General features: G+C 36.4%; 4 protein-coding genes across 5 annotated transcripts in view; 2 read left to right on the forward strand and 2 right to left on the reverse strand.

The window, feature by feature from the left end:
• The window catches only part of chkb (choline kinase beta), a 13936-nt gene extending 5445 nt beyond the window's left edge, over positions 1-8491 (reverse strand). The window contains exons 1-6 of the mRNA XM_015381926.1: positions 7908-8491; positions 4109-4217; positions 3856-3969; positions 3625-3758; positions 3429-3533; positions 1893-1951 (exon numbers count right to left, since the gene is read on the reverse strand). Of these exons, the coding sequence (XP_015237412.1) occupies positions 1893-1951; positions 3429-3533; positions 3625-3758; positions 3856-3969; positions 4109-4217; positions 7908-8404 (1018 nt within the window). The 5' untranslated portion in view covers positions 8405-8491. The remainder of the gene's footprint in view (positions 1-1892; positions 1952-3428; positions 3534-3624; positions 3759-3855; positions 3970-4108; positions 4218-7907) is intronic.
• A 1259-nt stretch (positions 8492-9750) lies between these two features.
• On the reverse strand, positions 9751-12263 carry LOC107089224 (zona pellucida sperm-binding protein 4-like). The gene is made up of 8 exons (XM_015381884.1): positions 11679-12263; positions 11379-11563; positions 11192-11289; positions 10894-11051; positions 10620-10812; positions 10339-10522; positions 10003-10078; positions 9751-9888 (listed from the first exon to the last, which is right to left on the reverse strand). The coding sequence occupies exons 1-8, from the start codon at positions 12202-12204 to the stop codon at positions 9797-9799; spliced, it is 1512 nt and encodes a 503-aa protein (XP_015237370.1). The 5' UTR covers positions 12205-12263; the 3' UTR covers positions 9751-9796.
• A 1767-nt stretch (positions 12264-14030) lies between these two features.
• Positions 14031-18113, forward strand: LOC107089243 (zona pellucida sperm-binding protein 3-like). The gene is made up of 8 exons (XM_015381920.1): positions 14031-14912; positions 15011-15129; positions 15321-15424; positions 16989-17166; positions 17286-17403; positions 17495-17577; positions 17651-17850; positions 17986-18113. Exons 1-8 carry the CDS (start codon positions 14511-14513, stop codon positions 18045-18047), a joined length of 1266 nt encoding a protein of 421 aa, XP_015237406.1. The 5' UTR covers positions 14031-14510; the 3' UTR covers positions 18048-18113.
• A 5666-nt stretch (positions 18114-23779) lies between these two features.
• mapk8ip2 (mitogen-activated protein kinase 8 interacting protein 2) overlaps positions 23780-25306 on the forward strand; it is a 39421-nt gene continuing 37894 nt past the window's right edge. For both annotated transcript variants that reach the window (XM_015381917.1, XM_015381919.1), the window contains exon 1: positions 23780-24279. In XM_015381917.1, the coding sequence (XP_015237403.1) occupies positions 24215-24279 (65 nt within the window). In that variant the 5' untranslated portion in view covers positions 23780-24214. The remainder of the gene's footprint in view (positions 24280-25306) is intronic.

Raw genomic sequence — 25306 nt, forward strand, 5'->3', positions numbered from 1 at the left:
GGGCTGATTATATCGTGCATCCCTAATTACGGGTTATAATCAGAACTTGAGGCAACAAAATCATCAAAATTTATTTAAAAAACAAACAGCTAAGGGAACAAAACCTTGGATTTAGATCAGTTCTCAGACTTCCTATCTGATTAATTGATAAGTTATCTGATAGCTTAAATTCAGCTTTTAATGCTACTTTAGACTCTATAGGCTTTGTTCAAAATGTGCGTAATCCCACACATTCTCATCTTTATACTTTGGACCTTGTGCTGATGTAAGGCATTGAATGCAAAGAAATAACAGTACTTCCTCCCAACCCTGTCATCTCTGACCACTTCAAATTTAATTTAACAGAGCTCTCCTCCCCCTAAAGAAGGTTTCACTTTAACAGACCATTAAAGGATAATGCAGTTATACATTTTAAAGAAACCTGTTCCACCTTTCATGGGCTGAATTCAGAATCGCAATGTTCAAAATTGTTGCTGTGGGGTCACGACGTTGAGAAGGGTTTTCTGAATATTAAGCTGTCGGATTGATGGTGTGTCGGAATAGGACTTGGGACCCTTTTGCCACAGCAGTGGATGTACAAATGGTTTATTTGTTTAATTTTTTACAATGGAGTGGACAGGATGTTTTGATTGGGTGAAGTGTGGGATCATGGTGACAGGCTGGACTCCAGCAGAGAGCAGGCAGGCGCAGCAAAACTCTGCGCTGACCTGAGCCTTGGGGTCTGAGAGAGACACAGCAGCATAGAACCATCATAGATGAAAGGGGGGGAAGTCAGGGCATTATGCCAATGTTCTTTTATATCACTTGTTTAGTTAATACATTTACTAATTGTTCTCTTTTAAAATGCATTTCTTTTTTTTTTAAGAAATATGGATGCGTGTATAGTTTTGTAAGTAATGAAAATGCCTGTGTTGTAGCCGTCTGTGGTGGTGAATGCAGCAGGTGGCTTGACATAACATTTCAAGGCATTCATTTTTGAAAGGCAACAGTGGTTAGACAAACAAAAACATGGAAAGGCTCAGCATTTAGAGTGTGAAGAGAAAGTTTGTCTGATCATTATTATGAATAGAAGAAGGAAGTGTAAAATACACATTGTAAAGAGTTTGTGATAATTTTTCATCAGTGGATGAAGAGCTTTGACTGTGCGCAAATGTTTTCAGTTGTCTTCTCGTTTTGAATGCTGCCTAATTTTGCCCAAACCAAAAAATCTGGACAAATTGACACAAGCCAAAATACACTGTTTAATTGCTATGGTTCCAATTCAGGGCCTTATGACACTGATACTGCGCCTGGTGAGTTTTGCTAGTCTGACAAGGAAAAATAAAATTTTCGCAGTGCTTGAGTGTTGAGGTGGCGATGTGTCTAAATGGCAGCATGTAACTGTGGCAAAATGACTTCATTGCATGTCAGCATTTTAAATCTCACCACTAGATCATAAAAGAAAGTATTTTTTTTTTTTCAAATTATTGTTTCATTATTTGCTCATCTGTATTTTAAGTTTGAACTTCAGTTAGGTGAAATATTAATTTCTGTTCAAAAGTACTGTTGTTGTGGATACTCCCACCAGGTTCAGCAAAAAAGAACGTAAATGTTCATGTGTAGTGTTACGATACAATTATTGCACATTGAGCTTGATAGGAACTTCAGTATCTAGATAACTGACTTTTGGACTGTCTTCTTATCTGCTATAGTGTTTCACCAAACCCCTTATGAATTGTGGCATTCTTAAAACATGAGCACAGGCATTTATCAAAAATCTGTCCTAAGACAAGTGACAGACAAGTTTGGAGGTTGATCAAAAGCTAAAGGAAAGATTTTTGATGTATGAAAAAAATTCTGAAGAAATAGAGAACAAAAAAACTAAACAAAAAAAACAAACTTTTTTTTAATACCTTCTTGGACATCATTATGGCAAAACACCACTGGAGATGGAGTTGCTGCCAGCAATGAACTGTTGATCAAACAGTCAGCGTGCCAGAAATGACAATATCAACATAAAGGAGAAAGAGAACACAGGACAGGTATCAGTGGTGCATATGCAGATGTCTACATACAGTAATTCATTGCAAATACACAAAAAGAAAATGTGTATCGTCTGCTACAGTTCTGGTGCAACTGATGACCGACATAAATCTAACTTTTGATTATTAAACTTGTTGCCGATTCTAACAAAACTGTACTTCAGACACGTTAAAAGTTTTAATGGATACAAAGATGACACACTGTCATAAACGCACATAATCTAAAGCACCAACTTCACAGATAAAACCTAATATGTCACAGGAGAAAAGTAAGACCAACAGAGTAATAGATGGACAAAACAAAGGAAAATTGAAACTTAAAATTTCTGTTAAAAAAAACTCACATTATGTCATAATGTAGGTCTCAATAAAAGTAATCCTAACTTTGTTTGTAAGGACAGCTGCATATCTTCAAGATACATAAACACATAACAGATAGAAAGCGGTCCAATTCTGCACTGGGTCAGACTTTCGAACTATGACCAGGCAGCTGAAGTGAAGTCGTGTACACATGGGTTCTAAGGTCATTAGTTGGTCTGATAGATGCTGCTGAGATTAGAATATGCTTTCCTTTAGCTCTGTTCAAGTAAGAAATAGTTTTTAGAACTATTTTGCAAGCTTGTTTGACACAGAAAAGAAAAGCTGTACAAATAAATGGACAAGCAGATGTACAGTGATTTCAAAATAAAAGAGTTGAGAAAGTATCAACCAAAACTTTAAGTCATGGTAAACAGCCCTCTGGTGTTTCTTAAAAAGCACCATTTCCCCATGTGGGTAATTAAACCATTTACAAGGGTTTAAGTTAATAATTAGCTTTAAAAAGCTATAAAGAAATCCAGCAGTTTTATCTAAACATTTAGTTTGGCACTGAATGAAGTAATAAAAATATGTTTTTCTCCATAAAGGTTGGTAGAGAATGCAAATAAGAAGCCTTTTGGAGTAGCATACATTTATTTTATTTGAACAAAAGGCTATGAAAGTACAAACAAAACTTGATATCATAAGAGGTTAAAGAAGAAAAACAAAACAGACTGCTTCCTTAAAAATATTAGAAATCTAGTTGGAAAGAAATATTCCCTTCTAAATAGCTGCTTAGGAGTTTTTAAAGATATAGAGGACTATCTTTTATTTCCGGGTGGATCATCTAAATAAATGGTCCTCCTAATTGTCAATCATTCTGGTGATATGTTTACGTAAGGCCATCCTACGTGCCTGCCCCATTAGCTATTTTTTTCTGAGTATCCACATTTTCAGGCGTATATATCTGTGGTGAGCTACAGTTTCAGTCACTCACTGAAGCTCATCGCGATTCTTTGGAAATGGCAGAGGTTCGTAAGAAAAAAGTGTCTATAAAAGTGTATGAGAAGAAAAGAAAGTAATTTTAGAAAATTTAACAGCCTAACTCACCGGAGACTCTTGAGCTCAGCAGCCAGGTCAAAGGTCACCAGTTTCTTGTACTTTTTCACATGTGCTTCACGCACAAATTTAATTTTCATCACTTGATCCATGTATCTTTGAAAACAGCAGAGAATGAGGGATTAATGTAACAACACAGTACAGCAACTGTACAGATATTCAGGGAAAAGAATGTTTTTCTTCCTACTTGTCAATGGTCCCAAACAGCCACTTGGGCTCTTTGTTAAAGGGCATAACCATATTATGGAAGCGTGCCACCTTGGTGGCAATCTCAGCCGAGATGACGGGATCGGAGAGCTGTTCTGTTCGCATCCGGGTGTTCTAGGTAGAACCAGGGACACTTAGAAAATAAATAAAAACAAAACAGCTATCGTCTAGAATAACAGAAATAGGTATTTGTAGTTCAAATGTTGCGTACCGGTAAGTACTGTTCCAAGCGTCCCTCTGGAAAGATGCCATAAAGTTTTGGACCCAAAGTTCGCTCTGCTAAAATAGCAAACATCACACTCTCTAGTACCAGAGAATCCACACCCTGCGTGGGAGAAAAGAGAGAGAAGGAAGAGTTTGTTACCTCTTACAAGGGAGGAACACTTATAGATATTAAATATTAGCAATAAGTCAGGGTTCTGACCAAGCACATTTTCTAAATGACTCATAATGAGCTCACCAACCTGTAAGATGGCACCGTAGACTCTCAGGAGCACCTGACGAGGTTCTTCTCCCATACATTGGACATGGTCCGGCAAACTACACAGGTACAGCAGGTTACTCAATCCGCCACTGTGAAAAGATTCAAAGTACAGTATAATTCGCTGATGAAGGTTCTCAGTCATCCAGGTCATACTCATTCCGTAAAAATTCAAAAAATATCCACTGGACTTGGTTTCAAATTTGAATTGAGAAAGCTTCCTGGAGAGGTGGCGAAACGTCTTAAATCTTGGAAACCAAGTCTAGTGGATATTTTTTGAATTTTTACGGAATACAGTATAATTCCTCCATATCCTGTTCATTATGAATGCCAAGCAAATGCTGCCACTTTGGACAGACTGATTCCAAGTTGCTCTGCAGGGCCGGCATCAGATATGGCTAACAGGACTGCTAATAAATGGAAACAAACAGGCCTGTCTTGATATAAAATTTTACCTGATGAAATATTTTCCCAGAAATTATTCCGCTAAACAATAATATTGTTGTTCTGAAATTATTTTAACCTACCTAAAGAAAATAGCTAAATTATGTTAGTAAAGTTTCTCATAAATCAATAAACTTTCATTTTTAAAGAACACTGGAATTGGAAGGCATTTTGAATATACAAAATAAATAAAATGGATCCTTTAAACTTTGTTTGCAAAGAAAATGTGCTTGCATAAAGATCAACCAAAAACAATCCATCCATTCATTTATTTTCTGAAAAGCTTTACCCCAAGCGGGATCGGGAGAACACAGGGAGAACATGCAAACTCCAAGCAGAAAGACCCTAGATTCAAACCCGGAACCTTCTTGCTGCAGGGCAGCAGTGCTAAACCACTGCACCACTGAGCAGCCCTTAAATCAACCAAAATAAACAAATGTTGGGGGGAAAAAAAATAAAAAAAATCACACAACATACAAAAACACTTCGATCCCCTTTATTTTTTTTGTGGTGCTGTTTAGCTGTGGAATTGCCGTTTGTTGACAGGTATGTTTTTTTCATGGTACTTCACATTTGGTTTTAAATTTCCCTTTCAACTAAAGTAAAGGGCATGATCTCTGTAGGGATGAAGCGACCTATAGCGTCTGTAACGTGCATTACTATGAACTGAACTTTCTGGCATTTCCTTTAGCAATAGTGATAGTGGATTCTAGGAAAGAAGACGGCCCATTTGTTGAAAAAGTCGACCACCGTTTTACTCTGTTGTTACACTCTGTGGTGCATAGCAACATAAGGCCAATATGACTAGCAACTACCTGATGCATGAGTTAATTTCTCCCTACACTAAGGAAACAAGGAGGAAGGGCGGAGTGGGGAATCAACGCATCATAGTGAGACCTTATGTCACAAAGAGACGCACAGAAGACAAACAAGTATGCAAACAGAAACGATCAAGATCAAAGTTATCATAGATCAAAGTTATCATTGGAATAATTTCAATTGTTTGACTGTTTTAATGTTTATCATGACTTATCTAAATGGGCCACTACTATTAATACTAATACCTAATTAAGGTAACTCTTATTTCTTCATATCCTGTGAGTAAACTAAAGAATGCAAGATAAAAAAACACACAGGAATCTTACTGAAACCGATGATTTGAAATTGTTGCAACAGATATGACAGTTAATTTTAATTAATACTATGCTTTTAAATCTGGGACTCTTAAGAACTCTGAAAAAACTTGCTCAATCCAAGCCTGAATACACAATTTCAAAAAAGACACAAAGCAAATATTTTAGCGTGTAAAAACTGTGTTCATGCACATGAGCTAAAAAGCACATACATTTAGGACCATGGTGAAAGTGGTGGTCCTAGACTACAATTTGGGTGGTGGGGGCCGAGTTTTTACACTGGGCACAGAACAAAAGAATAACAAACACGCACTCACACTTAAAAAATAAAACACAGCAGAAGCGCTTCACTTAGAAAATCAAATGACCAACAAAGCTCAAGTTACAGAGCTCTGATCTAATATGGCCAAAGACTAAAGGAGATCATTTTTAAACAATTAATTAAGAAACTTAAAAGTAAATTATCCAATTGGTCCAAGAAATTGATCAGTTAGGATCGCTTCTCTAAGCCCACACCATCATAAGAAATGAATTTAGTATCAGACTGTAAAACTGATATAAAAGTAGGTGAAAGTTTTCTTTAAACAATTGTATTTCCTTAAATACTTATTCCAAGAAAAAAGGACTACTTCTCAATTTCTGCAGTGTATGTTTTCAAAACAGGGGCCATGAGCAATTTAACAGGGCAATTTGGCCTGAAAATAATAAGAAGCCTTCATCAACATACACCTGCACATATATATAAAGCTTCTTCAAATATGAAAGAAAACAGAGATTTTAGAAACATCATAGAAATATGATGTTGTTCCTGCTGCAAAATATATTCTTTTGATATTATTAAAATTAGCAATTGCAAATGAATAAGTAACTTTTGAAACGATGACAGAGATCAGTGGCATTAAATTGATTGCACTCAATCTGCCTTGTATAAATTAAAAATGACATAATTCTATATCCAAGATAACATCAAGCAGACTTTAGTAACAGAAATACTGCGATAACTGATTTAATACTGTGCAGCTTTATGTGAAAGTTTAAATGGCTAGCAATTAGGTTTTTTTTAGGAAGCTGAACTTTTTAATCTCTCTCTACAATAAAGACGACAACTAGATCATTTAAACTGAACTGATATTCTTTAAAATGAAAATCTAGTTGTATGCTAATTGGATTGCATTTGTAAAAATATAATTTAATGGTTTGTAATTAGGACTATATTCATTTTTTTTAATTAAAATATTGCATCAGATTGAAATGTTCATTAATGACAATTCTGATCGATTAGTTACATATGGTGCTAAAATAAAAAAAAAGTGTTAAACTGAGGGGATTAGGGCTACTGAAAAAATAAAGTTTTTAATTTTTGTTTTTTTAAATTTGATTTCAGTTTAATATGGGAAAAAAGTCACAATTTTGACTTTTTTCTCAGAATTCTGACAGCTAACAAACATCAAGCTGTAGCAATGTCTGTTTTAGAACCTAGCTCTCTTGTTTTAATCACCTTCTGCTCTTCCATTAATGAAATAGTATCACCGGGGACCCCTCAGGCACGTAAAAAATTAAATTCAGTCCTTTTCCACCAATGTGTTACTGGCCCTCCCAAAAGTCAGAATTCTGAGATTAAGGTCATAATTCAGTGATTAAAGTCAGAAATCTGAGAAAAAAAGTCAGAAATCTGAGAAAAAAAGTCAGAAATCTGAGAAAAAAAGTCAGAAATCTGAGAAAAAAGTCAGAATCCTGAGAAAAAAGAATTCGGAAGTTAAAGTCAGAATTCTTAAAGTCAGAAATCAGGATTCTGAGATTAAAGTCAGAATTCGTAGAAAAGGGTCACAATTTTGACTTTTTCCCCATATTAAACTGAAATAATATTTAAAAAGCAGTTAACTTTTTTGTTTTTCAGTGGCCCTATTCCTCTTCCTTAGATTTCTAAAAATATACAGATCTAAGTTGTAATACTTCCCATAGTATTTTAGTAATAGGTTTATTGACGTCTTTTAGGGCAAATGACTAAAGAATAGATTCACCTCAGAAAGCCATTTACATGAACCGCCCCTGCTGTTTGGGGATTTATGGGCTGTAAAGATAAAAGCTACATTCAAAATAAATTTAAAGTATCCTATAGTTTCCTTTAAATTCAAACTATTTGTAAAAGCACATATCCTAGCTTAATGATACAGCATTTCGTGCTTTGTTCCTGTCATTAATTACCTGACAATACTAATTTGAAAGTCCGCTTCCTGGACTGTTTTCCAGGATCCAGACAAAAAGTCTCTGCACCATAAAAAGGCCCTGCTTTTCGTTTCCCGGTCGACTTCCTCGCTTCTCCCATCCCGGAAAGCCTCAGCTTCCGAGTCGTCATCCACCAGAGGACTCGGGCACCTCAGATGTCTCTCATTTAACAGAAGGGAGCTCGCTACTCCCTTCTTCTCCACCGGAAACCCGGCGTCTCCTGAGGATTGGCTCGGGCTGGTAATATAACTGCCGCGGAGCGCTGGCCCCGGTTTATCCCCTCCGTCCGAGCCCTCCGCGCCGCCACTATTCCGGTGGTTCGCTTGCATCGTGACTTTCCGGGTGATGAGTATCTGAACACCACCGTAAAATGTCGGTATGGTGCGGTGGCGGGACGGATTCGCTGACACACTCAGGTCACTGGTAAAGCTGCTTAATCGGAAGAGCCGAACATAACTGGACAACCTGAACCGCATGGAGGTGCTAAACGGCTTTAAGTATGATGACTTTTTATTACCCTAGCAAGCGCAGCCAGCAGTAACATCCGTAAAGTCAAAGCGGACTAATGAACATCCAATCACAATTCAGGGACCTCAACCTCATTGGTCAATGATATGTCCGCTACTGCGCAAAGACTTCTGGGAAGTGTAGTTCTACGTAAGACAAGTTGGTTCGGGGGAAAAAAACCCTGGAATTTATTAACTGTGACTTTCTAAAATATTAAATAATTACTTAATAAATTAATTACACAACCCACGACTGCAATTATTATATAGGCGTTTACATGAAATTATGTTGTAGGGCCAGTTAGATAGTTTATATATATATATATATATATATATAACTTATAATAATATATATTAAATAAATATATATATATATTTATTTTCAAATTAGCCATTTATTTTTAAATATATCCCTTAACTACTTTAGACCACATATTAAACATGGATATCAGTACCTAGATTTAATTGCAAATCCCCATATCATTATTAACGACAACAGACATAGAAGGAGCTAGATATTTAGCTATAGCATATACATTTTATTTAATAGTCTGTTGTCTGTAGCATACACTCTATTTATTGTTGTAATTAATATCAAATAATAGCACAAACAGATAGAATATCCTGGATCAATTTTGAAAGCCAGTAGAATGTGGATTATGCCTTGTGTCATATATATCCTTACTGGATAATCATAATATTCATGTAAAACACTTATAATAATAATTTCCATAGAAGCTGATTTTTATTTAATTTCTGTCTAGAGAATAGTAATAATTGATTTTGAGTCCTTTTTGTCCTTTGCCTTTTTCTTTCCCTTTATTAAAAAATTTAATTGGTGACATTCTGAGGAAAGTATGTTGACTTAACTTTTCAGATGTAAACAAATCTTCATAAGATGTTGTTTTTATCTAAATTTTTTAGCCAACATCATTTAATCTTTGTGCAAGTGGCCGTTTTAATCATTTTGATTGAATATGATTTAATATTTTGTTAAAATACTCCTTTGTGTTAAAATAATGCATTACAACTATGATAGATTTGGTATTTTGTTTTTATTGTTTTGTTTTGTTGTTTCAGTGAAAGTGAAATTCTTGAGTTAGCAATTTAAAAGATTTTAAACTATATAAACTTCAGCACAGTTTTTTTTAAAAGAAAAGCATTAACATTAATATTTGTTTCTTATTACTTTAACAGTGTTGTTTATCAATGTTTAAAAATGTTTTTGTGTGTGTGATATGCAGAGAATCAAATTCAGCCAACACATTGAGGTTTTTATTGAGGTGTTTATTTTAAACTCAGTTGATTTTAACGACACATCAAGAAATTAGATGTGATGATGAGAACGCTGATGCAATGTTTTTACTCAGTAACAGTAAAGACCAGTTCCTTACTGCTAACAACAGTGGCTTCTTCTCTAGAAAGCTTCTTTGTGGAGCCCCCAATCTCTCTCTCTGTACAAAAGTAACAAGTTTGGATAATAGTTAGTAAAATCACAATGTACCACAGTCATTTTAATCACAGAAGTAATTATAATTACTGTAACTGTGAAAAAGGGCAATACTCACTTTTCCTGGAGCATCTGGGCTCACAGCTGTTGGTGTTAGAAGGCTGGCATACAGCAGCATTACAATGAATATACACCTAGAGGACAAAATTGAGAGGTGAAAAGAGGTTCTTTAAAATGCAAATTATTTTGCATGCTAATATTTTTGTTTTTGTGGAAATACCATTTAATCCCCTTGAAGTAGTAAAATATAAGATACTTCCTTATTAAAACTATTAACATCAGATTTATATTTTTCATTATTGGTATTTCTAAATAAGAGATATGCATATTTACAGAAACATGAGTTAGAAAATTTGATAATATGATATTCCATCTGTTTTTGTAATACTCATACCTGTTCCTGTAGCGGAGTCATTGATGGATCTGAGGGTACCTTCTTACTAGGATTAGACTGAGCCATACCCACAAACGTGAACATCTTGAAAACAAAACGCCTGTAGTGGGTTGGAAACATCAGTCCAGATGAGCTATCTACAGGGAGGAGTCGTGTTCTGTAGCGGTCATCAACATATGGGCAACTGTTGGGAAAAAAAAAAAAAAGAAAAGAAAAAAAGAATAATGTTAAAAATGAATATAAAAAAATGTTATTAAAAGTCAAGACCTAAATCCACTTACCCATCAATAAGTAAGTCCCACTGTGGAAAACTCTGAGGATTATTGCTTGTAGTTGCCCAGCATCTTCCAAGAGTCAAAACAATGTTGGGATCAGTTCTCTCTAGAATTCGGACTTCAACATACACTGGGTCTCTGAGAACCTTTTGGACTGGGTAGTCAGCATCTCTGAAGTAGGAAGTGAAGGCCACTTCCTCTGTGAGGAGAAAAGCAGTGGTCGGTGAGGTGTTTGCATTTTGGAAATGGCCAGTGTGCAAAACATGTCCTTTCTGCTTACCTTCGATACAGCCTTTGACATTACATTCTCCATTGCCAAGCAAGAGCTCCACACGCAGAGGTCCAGGAGCTGCAACTCCAGGTGGTGGAGGAAGCACACCAACCTCAACGACCAAAGCCTCAATAGTAGTGCCGATATATCTGCACTGGACCATTAGACTAGAAAGAAAAAGAAATAAACCCTATATATATGCTGATATATATATATATATATATATATATATATATATATATATATATATATATATATATATATATATGCAGTTGTGTGCGTATGTAATAAACAATAAAAGCCATACTCGTATTGGCTGTCCCTGGTAATAGCCCCAAAAGGTCCAACAGCCACTTCATATGAAGAGGACATCCTGTTCTCATAGACTATGACACCTGGTTCCTCCTACGGGTAAAGGAAAGGATTTCTTTTTGAATAAAAAAAACCAAAGTCATACGCACATCACAGGGAAAAGATAGAGTTCTAGACATTACCGTCATGACTGTGCCACACTGAGTCACTCCAAATTGGTATACAGCAAAAGCAGAAGTTGTACCAACAGGACCACAGTTTGCACCGCTTCCAAGAAAACTGATTGACTCTAAGTCAATGTTGGGTAGAGTTGCATCTCTCGCCACAACTATAATGAACTGGCCGTCCTTGGTGCACTGAAGTGTCACTAAAAATCAGACAGAGATTTTTTTTTAAATTATAATTTCTTGTTTCAATGTAACATTCACAAGAGAGTATCTTTGCAAAATGTAGTTTGAAAGAATAAAAAAAAAAGAACTCACCATATTTGCCGTAGTAGCACATGCTTCCATCATAGCAACAGTTTATAGCTTGACATTCGTTGGCATTGGTGCCAGGGGGCCCACATTGTATCTTGTGGGCCTGAGGAACTTCACAGGAGAGAAATGAATCTGTAGGTGTTATAGGATTTGAGGGTTTCTGAGGTCCTCCAGGTTTCTGGGGTATCTGAGGTCCTCCAGGTTTCTGGGGTGTCTGAGGTCCTCCAGGTCTCTGGGGTATCTGAGGCATTGTAGGCTGGTCAGGTTTTTGGGGAAACGAAGGAAACTGAGGTCCTCCAGGTCTCTGGGGTATCTGAGGCATCGTAGGTTGGTCAGGTTTTTGGGGAAACGAAGTAAACTGAGGCCTCGGAGGTCTTTCGGGTGTCTGAGGTTTACCAGTATCCCCAGGCTTTTGAATTATTGTAGGTATCTGGGGATTGATGGGAAAAAATGGCTGAGGTTTACCTTGAGCATCTGCCAGGTAGCCATGAATGGCGATGGCCAAAAGACAGCAGTAAATCAGCTTCATTGTTATGGCCTTACAGCATAGAGTTATTTGCAAATAACACAGAATGCTGTGGAAACTGTGGAGTAAATATCCTGACTTTTATAAGGTGCCTGCCACACTGACTAGACGTCTCTCACTCTATTTGCTGCCCACATCTGCCAATCAGATTACCCCAGTGCTGACCTGACATGGTGGAGAGATTAGCTGCAAAGCTAACAAGTAATTTCCAAATCTTTAATGGAAATATTTACTTAAGATAAATTATATCCATGTTATATAAAAGTATATATAAATTGCAAACTTGACGCCTACAATAAAAGCATTTGTGTGGCCTTGGTATTTTCTGAAATTCTGAATCAAAATATATATTTATGATTTCAGAGAGCAAACTCTTCAGAGGGTCTTTATGACCTCAAACAAGCATTAACAAACAGTAAACCCAAATAAATCTTATCTTTTGGTTTGACATAGATAATTATTAATTACAACTACAGGTCATATGACTGTTTACAAAAAGCCCTGTCAGTATTTTGTGCTATGTTTAAGCCAACACAATCTTAACAAAAAAGAAAGCATTTTATAACACAGATTACCTTGAGTTTATACGGTGGATATTGGGTATCTTTTTGTGAAGTAAAAAGTGTACATAAGTGTCTCCTTTTCTCATATTTGTTGAATAATAGTAGTGAAGTAGTAATGCCATGAGAAGCAGGATTTTCTTACAATTATGTTACATTTTATGTAGAAAAAATGTACTGAGTTACAAATATTTTGTTAATAAAGAAATATCAACTCTAATTACTGGTAATATATTGGTTGTACCCACTTACACATGTACAAAATATGTACTATGGTTTGAAAACTGTCAGAACAAACACTGACAGATCTGGCAAATCTAACATTTGTTAAAACAGGTATTTCTTAATTCTGTGAAAATAATTTCTAATTGATGTTTTCCAAGTAGGTTACATTTTTTACATTACTTCCAATACATGATTTTTTTAAACATGGTTTTCTTTTTCTGATTGAAATATTGCTTTTAAAACAGAGAAACACTACACCATTTATGTTTTGTATAGCTAGATACATGTATTTCGGCTGGTATTTTTAACATTTTAAATGTTAGTTTGAGAAATGGAAATTTCTCTGTGTGGTTGTGGGCTTGTTTTTATCTTGTAGGGACAAAATTTAATACGGTAAATATGCTATATGGTGGGGACTTAAATTTGAAGTTCTGGCATCCATCCATCCATCCATCCATCCATCCATCCATCCATCCATCCATCCATCCATCCATCCATCCATCCATCCATCCATCCATCCNCATCCATCCATCCATCCATCCATCCATCCATCCATCCATCCATCCATCCATCCATCCATCCATCCATCCATCCATCCATCCATCCATCCAATAAAATCTATTGTGCTTGTTGTACTTTTCCAATTCATTTTACAAAATAATTATTTCAATAATGGAAAATGCCAATTAGAAATAATGTTCTGCAATAAATAAGTAATAAAAAATGTCTTTGTTTCTCTTTTTTTCTCCTTTCCGTTTGGGATGCCATTCAGATTTTTCTGAATTATTCGTTCTTCTAAATCAGGGGTGTCAAACTGGTTCCAGAAAGGGCCGTGTGGCTGCAGGTCTTCTTTCCAACCAAGCAATATCACACCAGACTCCAGTCACCTCATCAAGTCATCTTGTTCAGATTGGACTCACTTGATGAGGTGACTGAATTCTGGTGTGATATTGCTTGGTATGAAAGAAGACCTGCAGCCACACGGCCCTTTCTGGAACCAGTTTGACACCTCTGTACTAAATGATTGCCTCATGGTCATCCTAATGCTTTGCAGGTGAAACTGACATGGTTTGTCACTGAATAGGACTTAGACCCTACTGGATACCCTTTACAAAATTTGAATTGGCAGGACACTGATCTATTTGCTCAGGTCAGGGAAACCTAACCTACGGTCGCCATGACTCTTACTGACCTGTTTACTTTCAGTTTGCCAACTTTCTTTTGTCATTTACTTTAGAAATATTTTTTGAACAACAAGAAAGACTCAGTGTGTCAATTTCAGTTCTATAAAGCTTAAAAGATAAATTATCTGCTTTGGAAGCTACTCTCATTTTTGAGTAAGAGCTGGTATGATTTAACCGATCTCTGTTGCTAAAGTGAGGTTGGGACATGTGGTGTGGGCAGGTCAGGAGGTGGGATTGCAATCCAAGTCAATAGAATTACTCCATTATAAAAGCAGGTCCACATTTCCATATTCCTTACAGCACCTGGTGAGCTCTTTTGATCACTTGTGGTTGTGAAGACATGATCATGAAATTTACTGGTGTTTGCGCTGTGGTGCTGGCCATGCTTGGCAGCTTTTGCCATGCTCAATATGGAAAGAAAACAACACCACCTCAGACACCACAGCAGCAGTTTCAGACATTTGAAAAAAAAATTGAATGGTCATATCCTGGTGATCCCCAGATTGCTCCCAAACCAACTGGGCCATTTGAACAGAGATTTCCTGTTGCTGCTGCAACTGTAGCTGTCGAATGCAGAGAGAGCATCGCTCACGTGGAGGTCAAGAAAGACATGTTTGGCATTGGCCAGCCTATCAATCCAAATGACCTCACCTTGGGTAACTGTGCTCCTGTTTCTGAGGATAATGCTGCTCAAGTGTTGATTTATGAATCTGAACTGCATCAATGTGGGAGCCAGCTAGCGGTAAGACTATGACAAAAACAATAACATTTATATATGTTTATTTGAATATTGTACCTGTTTATGTTTGCTCCAACTCTTTTTATGCCTGTTGTTTTTAGCTGACAAATGATGCCCTCGTCTACACCTTTATTCTGAACTATAACCCCAGAGCTGTGGGAGCCTCTCCTGTTATAAGAACCTCCCAGGCTGCTGTCATTGTGGAATGCCACTACCCAAGGTTTGTAGCTCAAAATCAAAAATATATATATATATATATATATATATATATATATATATATTTTTTTTATTAAATGTATATTACTTCTTAGCAAAGCTTGGAACCTATGAATGCCTCAATCCCTGTTATTTTTCTTAAGCAAGGCAAAGAGTCTGCTGATTATAGTTGAATGTTTATATTTTATCATTTAGGAGGCACAATGTGAGCAGCCTTCCTCTCGATCCCCTCTGGGTCCCATTCTCTGCAGTAAAGATGGCTGAGGAGTTCTTGTACTTCAGCATGACACTTGTGACTGGTGAGCTTGAAAAAAGAAAAAAAACCACATCTATTTTAGCAGGGCAGAATTCTAACATCAGCATTTTTGGTTCAAAATTACATTTTTAAAAATTATAACTTAGCTGGATAAAGCAGGTATGTGAAATTAAAAGAAACAGGTGCAAAATTTCTGGCTTTCATTGGTCGTTTTTAAATGAAAGCTGTTTTTATACTCCTACTACTTTTTTGGTTTTTTTTTTATCTTTTGGTCATGATTCAATTTTCATGCCTATTTGAGAAGGGTTGCTCCCTATATATGTTAAACTTATCTAAATGTTCTACTGCTTCCTATCGATGTAGAAGAAGTTCGTAATGAGAAACCACATTTAAAAAGACACATTACAAAAATACAAGTTGATATAACACTGGGGGCCTGATCTTCAAAAATTCCAAATAAGAGGAGCTAAGTTGCATTTGTAATTTTAAGTGCAACAAGTGGGCGTGTTGCTGGTGATCTGCAAAGATCTGCTCTGCAAACACAAAGATGTTTGCACCTGTTTTAAGACACACAAACCCTCTGAGGATCTAAGAGTTAAAAAAAAAGGTTGTTTAAAGAAATGTTTCAAGTTTTTGGAAGCCTGACAAGAATATAGTGTGAATGGATGTTGTAAAACCTTAATTAATGAAGAGATTATAATCTGAACTTAATGCTCTAACCAGCTTTTGGACTTTCTAAGCTTGCACTGAAGGGAAACAGACAGAGGTGGGAAGAATCTTTTAATAACTTAAGTAAGAGTAGCACTATTTCCTCATATTTTTACTCAGGTAAAAAGTAGCCTTTATGAAACACTCAAGTAAGAGTAAAAAAGTATTTAATAAAAAGGCTACTCAAGTACTGATAATTGATCCACTTACTATACATGATCATAAAAACTGATTTAATATTTTATAGAATTATGTACAACTTAACAAAGTAGTGTGATATGCAAACTCTTGTGTTTTAGAGAACTGAACAAATACCATACAATAATTACATAATAGGAAATTAAGTAGAAAGAATACTATTCAGAATACGCTTTATGAGTTATAAAACTTTAAAAAAATCAACAATTAGAGTATTTAAGAAAAGGTTAATTCGCATTATAGCATTTACTGTGATTTCCCTTGACCTCCAAATCACATGGCAGACTCAGCAGATAGAAAAGTAACATCTAACCAATTAGCCATTAGCACAAAAAAATAAGAAACTGTTTCTCTCAATTTTACTAAAGTAAGTGTAGAGGTACTCACATTTTTACTCTAGTAAAAGGAAAGAGCACAATACCATTAAAATACTTCCAAAAATATATTTTTTCAAAATGTTACTCAACTAAATGTAATTGAGTAAATGTAACTAGTTACTTCTGACCTCTAGAAACAGAGGGGCATATATGGTATAATTAAAGTGTGGGGAATTGCTGCAATTGTTAATCTAAGGCCACAGCATATGTATTTTTGTAAAGTAGTTTCCAATGCTGCAAATAGTTTTCAGAAACTCTATATGAAATCTGTTCAACTCACAGATAAAAACAAAACCAAAAACATTTCATTTTTTCATTGTGCAGATGACTTCATGTTTGAGAGGCCAGTGTTCCAGTATTTCCTGGGAGACCTGATCCGTGTAGAGGTTGCAGTCATGCAGTACTTCCACGTGCCCCTGCGTGTTTATGTGGACAGATGTGTTGCTACACTCTCCCCTGATGCAACCTCCACCCCCAGTTATGCCTTCATTAATAACTTTGGGTAAAGTATTTGTTTTTCTTTTCCTAAGAGCACTAAAGATGATTATAATATTCCCGATCTGGCATAAACGCTCACATTTTTCACTACCTCATTTTTTTTTTTCATTTCCATGAGTACAGGTGTTTCGTTGATGCCAGGATCACAGGCTCTGACTCAAAGTTCCTGGCTCGCACTGAAGAGAACAAGCTTCGGTTTCAGCTGGAGGCCTTCAGGTTCCAAAACTCTGAAAGTGGAGTGGTATGCTTCACCAAGACTAGCACAAACTTTTTTTTTTATTTTTTATTCTCTATCCTGCAGTATTAACCCTAGTCCTCATCTGCTTTTACAGATCTACATTACCTGCCAATTGAGGGCGACATCCACTTCCACTTCCATAGACAGCCAGAACAGAGCATGTTCCTACTCTGGCAGGTGAGTTTGCTTGCATACATGTTTCATAAATAACTATTGAGCTACTTTTTAAGTCTAACATTTGTCTTCCCAGATGGACTGAGGCCAGTGGAGTTGATGCAGCTTGTGGTTCTTGTGACTCTTCTGATGTGGTGCCATATTCCGCTCCAGCAGTTGAATTTGGTAACCCAGTTGCCCTACCTGGAGGCAACACTGGTGGAGGAGGACAGCCTGGGTTTCCTAAAATCCCCTTTCAGCGTCCAAGGAAAAGTCGTGATGTGACCAATTCTGAAGGTACGTCTTTGCTCCTGTAATGAAGCATAGATATTTTTATTATTACTCCCAGGTGTAAACGGTATGCTTGCCTCATTAAATTAACTATGATTTCTAAATTTTTGTGCCTAACATCTATTTTTTTTTTCCTGTCAGTTTTCCAATATGAAGGCACGGTCCGTATAGGTCCAATCCCCGTCATGGAGAAGAAGATTTGAAGAAAAAAAGTCCTATGTGATCTACTACTGTTGCCATGAAGACTTAAATAAACAGTATCATTGGTTCACTTCTCTATGTTATGTTCTTGCCTCTTGATGGTTTTTCTTAAGCATTTACACCAATCCTGCTCCATCTTTTGAATCTGCCTAAAAGCTACAATCCTCAATAGCTTCATAAAATCTTGAGAATGTGAAAAATAACATTTAGGAAAGATAAAAGACATCTTCTTTTAGAATCAATAATGTGATGGTAAGATTGTGTGGCTTACCATCATCTAGCAATAAATCTGTGACCATCACCAGTCCAAAGACAAAAATTGCAACCTTCTAAATGCTTCTTCAATGTCAATTTTCCGCTGCGCTGTAGGGAATAAATTTAATCTAGAATCGCAGACGAGGGGTGTGAACCCATCTGTGGTTTATAATTGCTAATAAAAACAAAACTGGCACATTGCACACACACACACACCCATACTCGTTCTGCAAGGAGGACGTGTGTTGGCTCCCATTGATTTTCAGTCATTTTTAACCCTTTCTATGCCCTAACCCTAAAACTAACCCTGAACCTAACCATTATCAATGCATACCTCACCCTAACCAATTAACACCTTAGCCCCAAACCTAACCATTAGCAAAATAGCATATGAGGACTGGCAAAATGTCCTCACTTTGCAACAACTGCTCCTCAATTTGATGGTGAAATTGGAAAAATGGTCCTCACTCTGAAGGCACACACACACACACACACACACACACACACACACACACACACACACACACACACACACACACACACACACACACACACACACACACACACCAAACAAAAGAAATAAGTTAAATGTTACATTAATGGTTGAAAAATAAGATTTCCCACCACTGTGCAGCCCAGAATTTAATATAGAATTTAAATAAATAAAAAAAAAAATGTAGCCTACATTTAACCATGTAAAAAAATAGGAACCACAATACTCAAGCTCTTCAACAGGCTTGTCTTTCTTCTTACAAAGCCCTTCCCATCAGCTGTGCCTCACGGTACCAGGAGGCCTCACTCCTGCAGAAAAACAGTGAATAAATATATAATTGTATCTGTTTCTATCAAGGACAAATAGAAATGTAAAAGAAAATCCAACAAATTTAGCTGTCTTGGAGTTGTAGTTATTGTTTCTTTATCATTACACCTCCCTGAGGGAGGAGATGGTAGAAGCCACCATAAGAGAAGAGAATAAATGGAATAAGTCCTGTGAGGATCTCTAGATTGATTTATCAGCCTTATCAGAGGCTTACCTACTTCCATGAACAGTTTCTATGCATTATGTGCAATCTAATGAGTTCAGTGCAGTGAATATGATGTATATAGTTCCAATGAAAATAAAACGTTTCTAATATGCCAGGATGTCAAAAATAAAGTGACAGAGCAGAAGTGATATGATATATTCTTTCCTTTTTAAAATAAATGGCAACAGTGCTGAGTCACAACTGCGCTATAGTACTCTACTTAATATTCAGTGTCACTATAAGAGCTGTGTCCGTATGACTTAAGCCTGGTCTTACTGGGTGATAATGATAGAAATCCTTAGAGCACTTGTGTTTGTTCCGAAGTGCTTGGAAACAAAAAAACAAAACAAAAAAACATTGCAAATGAACTGGTTAGATCTTTTTCAATGCAAGATTTATAATCACCATGCCTTTTATTTGGAGAAAAATTATAATCAAAGGCACACCATCTGAATAAATATAGTATCTTGTAAAGTAACTTTTTTCAATTTTAACTACCTTGTGCCATATACTGAGAGTTACTTTAATCCAGCAGTTTTCAGGCTATCTAGTTTGCTTGTAGAGGAAATTCAATGACATTCCTGTTCTCTACGTCTTTCTACCGAACCAGCACAGAAGACAGATGAACTGAAATGCATAATGAAACTGAAATGCATTAATTAAAGAAGGAGCCATTCTTCATTTTATTCCCTCTATTTGCTTTGTACTGATCCTAATCTGTGTTTTTCTTTTCTCCACCTATGCAAAATCATCCTTAAACCTCAATGAGAATGTCTTATAATTTGTTTTAAAAAGCATTGATAAATCTTTGGTCACCCATGAATTTTATACCCTCAAAGTTTAAATTTTCTAAGTTGAATATTTATAATTTAGTGTCATTACTTGTGTATGTGTAATGTAATGTATTATAACCTGATAGATTAAAAACATTTTTAAGAGTGAATAAAGCATTGAAAATCTCACAGGGTTGACTGGTACATCATCAGCGAACATTGCCCCCCTGTGTCTAACTCTTGCAACTGTAAATCCTCTGATGGATGAACTAAAATGCATAATGAAACTGAAATGCATTAATAAAGGAAGGGGACATTCTTCACTTAGTTACACTGTTCCTAATCTGTGTTTTTTTTTTTTTTTCCTGCCAAGAAAAGGTATTATCTGTTTATCCCACTCCATAAAGTGACTTTCCGGTAGTTGGATTGGAAGTGTCCTAAACACAGGTATAGTAATGTAGGGAGAACTTAAATTTAAATAGTGTTTACTTTGGATGTTAGACTTAAATAGGGGATTAGACTCCACCTATGTAAATCGTCCCTAAATCTCAATGACAATGTCTCATAATTTGTTTTAAAAAGCTTTGATAAATCTCAAGTCACCCAGGTATTTTATTCTCTCAAAGTCTTAATTTATATAGTAACTTTTTAAGTTAAATATGTACAATTTAGTTCCATTACCTGTGTATCTGTAATGTTTATATTATAACCTGATAGACTAAAAACTGTTTAATAGGCAATAAAGCACTAAAATCTCACTAGGTTGACCGGTACATCATCAGCGAATATTGCCCCCTTGTGTCTACCTCTTGCAACTGCAACTTCTCTTTGATCATTCTGGCTCAGATCTTATAAAAAAAAAGGTGCAAATGGGGGGCAATTGCGTTTGTAATTCAGCCGAATGTTTGTCTAAAACATTTTTTTTGTCATACTGTATTGATCAAACTACAAATTCAAGGGTGACAGATACGCTAATCTTAAAATTTACCACGTGCACAAGGATTTTCCAAATCTGAAATTAAACAGTGTTTGAAGTTTTTAAGTGCATCTCGTTTCATCTGATTTTTTTCCTCGATTCCCTGCAATTTAAAAAAAAAATGATTGCAGCTGCTATTTGAGGAGACACAATGTCTTACCATCAAACACACCCAAAGTAACTGATTCCAGAATTGTTTAGTAATATTTAATTGATGTAATACAATATGTATGAATATTTTATGTATGATGCAAATGAATATTAAATTCCCAAGTTCACTATAAGGCTGCCTTGTGAGCTTACAAGGTGAACTCAAGGATTTTAGGTTAATTTACAAATTGCTCTTTGCTAAGATTCTGCCCTTTAATTGTCAGACCTCTTAGAGAACGAGCATGGCAGGTAGTTGTAGATCTAAAAGAGATGGTGGAGTTAGTTGTTGCCCGATTTCACACAAATAAAACCATAAGTTATGCTGAGGCCAAGATCCATCATCACATGCAGCTCTGTCTTTACTGATGTTATTTTGGCCATGTGACATGCATGCATGTTTGTTAACAAAAATGGTTTCTGCTCATAAAGTAGATGCAATTGAGTTGATAAAACCAATATATATATGTAATTGGGTTATTTAAATGCTGTAAGTTAGTTGAACATAACTTCATTTAATGCAGGGAGAATATAGATAGACAGAATTAGATTTTATTAAGTTGAACAAGCAAAACATATTAAACTTTGGTTAATGTACTAATTTCCTTTTAAAAGAATTGTTTTGCCATACAGATAAATGGGAATTTGGTTCAGCTTGCAAAGATGTATTAGATGGAAAAACTGCCGCCTTTAAGTTGAGTTAATCCAATGAGTCATTTTTATGAGTATACCTGTTTGAAATTGAAAATAAGGGGAATTGTATGACAAGCCGCCCGGGTACCCCTGCCAAGCTCAAGTATCCATTATATTTTAGGACATGTGCACAAGAAATCTATAATAAACTCTTTACACCAATTTAAAACTACAATAACGTTATCAGATTTTGACCTGCTATGCTCTTGACAGTTCCCTTTGGAGAAGAAGATGTTTTTGTTTTTAAATATCATTTTTCTTATCCACTAAGTAATATTGTTAAACAGGGATTTTTTATTTGGGTTGATTAAATTAAAAATCTTGTTAATGTTTTCAATATAACAAATACTGAGGAATGGCTTGGTATAGAATATCTGTTAATAAACTTCCACATAGTATTAGATCAACCTGCTGCGTCTCCCTTTTTATCACTCTTCTTCAATTCTTTCAAACGACATGGACTTTGTCAATTATAGTATACTTAATACATTCTGGAATGATGGCGTCAGCCTTGGGTAACTTTTATTTTTTATTGTTTTATAGAAAGCTGCAATCTCAATTTGACAAGCATAATTCCTGTGAGTGTCTCTTCGTAATGATGTCTGTAGGGCTAAGGGCTGTCCGGATTCAGCATAGCAGCCTGGTTTCTTAGCCACCCCTACCCAATCACTGGACACCCTGGGCCTCCTCTGCCAGGTGATTTGTTGGTCCCACTGGAGTGTAATTCATCACCATTGGAAGGTCAGTTCTTTTCTAAACCAAGAGGGGGCAGTACTGATTTCATCATGAGCAATTTCCTATGTTTACCAATAAGTGATAGCAAGAATACTGCAATGAATGATTCACAACAATGTGCTATAATTAATGAGAACTACGAATATACTGTTGTCATGCTGTACTCCTGAAAAAATTATCCATTCGGATCATGGAACATTGGCTAAATTTGACCAGATATGGAGACCCTTCTTGGACCTTCTAACCATATTAGACCTGAGACACAAGAAAAAAATAAAAAAATAAATAAAAAAAAACCCACAACTGCCTAAGCTATGCAATGCATCTATTATGTAGAACCATACATTAATTCAAGACCAATGCATAAATATTTACTAGCTTTATTAGCAAGGGTCTTCATGAAAATGTGGTATGTCTCCAGTGACTTATTTGGAAAATATAGATCTTTTGGTGTTCATTTTCCTGTTAGTTTATTGTGCTCAGTATAGATTGACTGTGGACTGGTTTTCCAGCTTCTATCAGTTTTTTTGGCCATCCCTGAGCGCATACTGGCCCCTGTCTGCCCACCCCCTTGGAAATGTTTCTAGAACCGCCACTGCTTGGCTTGAGTCATCTAAAGGTCAAGACATTTTACAGGTTGTTATTTGCTAATTAATTTCTGCAAATGTTTTACATGTAAATTTCTGAATCAGGCCTGAATTTGTTTTTAAATACTTTTCTGGTGAAATAATTCTTTAAAGTAAAAAAAAAAAATATATATATAAATTCTACTTTTAAAGGGGGCTCGATTCTATGGAGTCTACATTTCTTCCATAGAATACCATATATATTATGGAAAAAGGATGTGAAATATGCTGTATTCATAGGAAACCAAAAAAATATGATGTGCACAAAACCCTTGCATTAGTATGCGGCTCTTTTCTTTTATTAAACTCCATTTATTGTCTCTTGATATCCAATTAAACGCTTGACCCTTTGGTAAAGAAAATAATCTTATCTTGGATGGTTTTCTGCTCCAGAGTATGGCTTTAAATCCCCCCTCCCTCCCTCTCCATCCTATTGGGACAGCCTGCTCACACAGCAGCGACACTGACGTTATATTATTGTCTCCGCACCTCCTCCTCCTCCTCTTCCATCCTCCTCTCCTGTCTCCGCACTGCTGCCCCCTCCCTCTTGCTGCTCGGTGTCACCAGCATCATCACCAGCAGCAGACATTTGGAGAGCAAATCCAGGATTGCGGTCAAATCAGCTGCGCGCATCCTGCCTCCCGTGGACATTTCTTGGGAAACATCCGCGGCGTTTTGCGCTGCCTCCAAGGATCATCATTTGAATGTTTTTATTTTTTTGCTTCCCTTTTTGTCTGAACTGTGTGGATGCTTCAATGCAGATTTGCTGGTGCTGAGGAGCCTCATCTGACTGTGAAGGCTGCAGGCCAGACGCGCATTTGCGGGGCCTTTAAATAGAGAGCCAACCACCCGGGTTGTCCGCGTCCTTCCTGCGCCCTGTGGTTGTTCATGGACTGCAGCTGATTTTCTGCAATCTCTCTTAATCATTTGCGGTAGAAGATGGCGGACAGGGCTGAGATGTTTTCTCTATCCACTTTCCATTCCCTCTCTCCGCCTGGATGCAGGTAAGGCTTCACAGTTAATACTGACCAATTATTAAGCAAACGCTAGCAGCCTATAGCTGCATGGATGTGACTATTGCTCTAATGATGCAAACATAAACACGCATGTTTTGTTGGTGATAGAGGTTTGGAATAACCTGCTGTGGGCATCCATGCGCTCCAGACAGCTGATGCTGCTCCCTGGCAGCACTATGTGACTTTATGAATAGCCGCCTCTAATAGGAATTATTTTACACTTTTTATTTGATTTAAAATGTGGAAAACCAAAAACACATATGAACCATGTTGGATCTTAAAGTGTCTGGATAGTCAGCAGTTTGCGCATCCTCTGTGTGAGGCCCACGCCCTGTTGAGTCCAACCCAACAATGATGCTGAACAATGATTTCAGGAAGTCCCACCGGTGATGAAGCTGTTTTCAATGAATTCTGCCGCAAAGCTGCAAAGGTCAGCAGAATATGATGAGATATGTCATTTGCAGCTTGAATAAATAAAATAAAAAAAGCAAAAATCAAAGAAAAGACAATTAAACTAAAGCGTTTTATGTTGAAGAGATGCTGGCCTAAGCTGTTTATGTTTTTGATTGTGTGAAAGACAGCATGGGTGAGGCCATCTTTTAGTTACACAAACCCCCCCCCCCCCCCTTTTTTTTTTGTCTTTTTAAATACTTTGTATTCCAATAAAGTCAGGATCTGATTAGTAAACCAGTGTGAGAGTAACTTTTATTATTTCTTTCCAATGCATATATTTACATTTCTGAAAAGCACAGGCATAAAACCAGAGAAGGTGCTTTTAAATGTGTGTTTTGTTTATTTGTATAAAACCTGTTATTATATAATGTTGGTTCATTGTAGAACAATCAAAGCCAATCAAAGCCAATTACTAATATTATTTGAAATAGAGATGATCAAATATAGTCTTAAACTGTGACAGGAAAAGCTTATCCCCACAGAATAAAGCAATACAATGCCTGATATGAGCTCATGCTCCCTCCTGATGAAATAGCACCCTGGGTGGTGAGCCATACCTTTG

The sequence above is a fragment of the Cyprinodon variegatus genome, unplaced genomic scaffold (assembly GCF_000732505.1).
Source record: "Cyprinodon variegatus isolate N-32 unplaced genomic scaffold, C_variegatus-1.0 Scaffold244, whole genome shotgun sequence".
Taxonomy (NCBI): Eukaryota; Metazoa; Chordata; class Actinopteri; order Cyprinodontiformes; family Cyprinodontidae; genus Cyprinodon; species Cyprinodon variegatus.

What these genes read in the sequence shown, in the direction of transcription:
- LOC107089243 (XM_015381920.1), top strand. Translation starts at nt 14,511, where the DNA reads ATGATCATGAAATTTACTGGTGTTTGCGCTGTGGTGCTGGCCATGCTT. An exon ending in GTGGAATGCCACTACCCAAG is followed by an intron (nt 15,130 to 15,320) that starts GTTTGTAGCTCA and finishes TTTATCATTTAG; the next exon opens with GAGGCACAATGTGAGCAGCC. An exon ending in GCCTTCATTAATAACTTTGG is followed by an intron (nt 17,167 to 17,285) that starts GTAAAGTATTTG and finishes CCATGAGTACAG; the next exon opens with GTGTTTCGTTGATGCCAGGA.
- LOC107089224 (XM_015381884.1), bottom strand. Translation starts at nt 12,204, where the DNA reads ATGAAGCTGATTTACTGCTGTCTTTTGGCCATCGCCATTCATGGCTAC. An exon ending in AGTGTGGCACAGTCATGACG is followed by an intron (nt 11,290 to 11,378) that starts GTAATGTCTAGA and finishes CTTTACCCGTAG; the next exon opens with GAGGAACCAGGTGTCATAGT. An exon ending in TGTCAAAGGCTGTATCGAAG is followed by an intron (nt 10,813 to 10,893) that starts GTAAGCAGAAAG and finishes TTCTCCTCACAG; the next exon opens with AGGAAGTGGCCTTCACTTCC.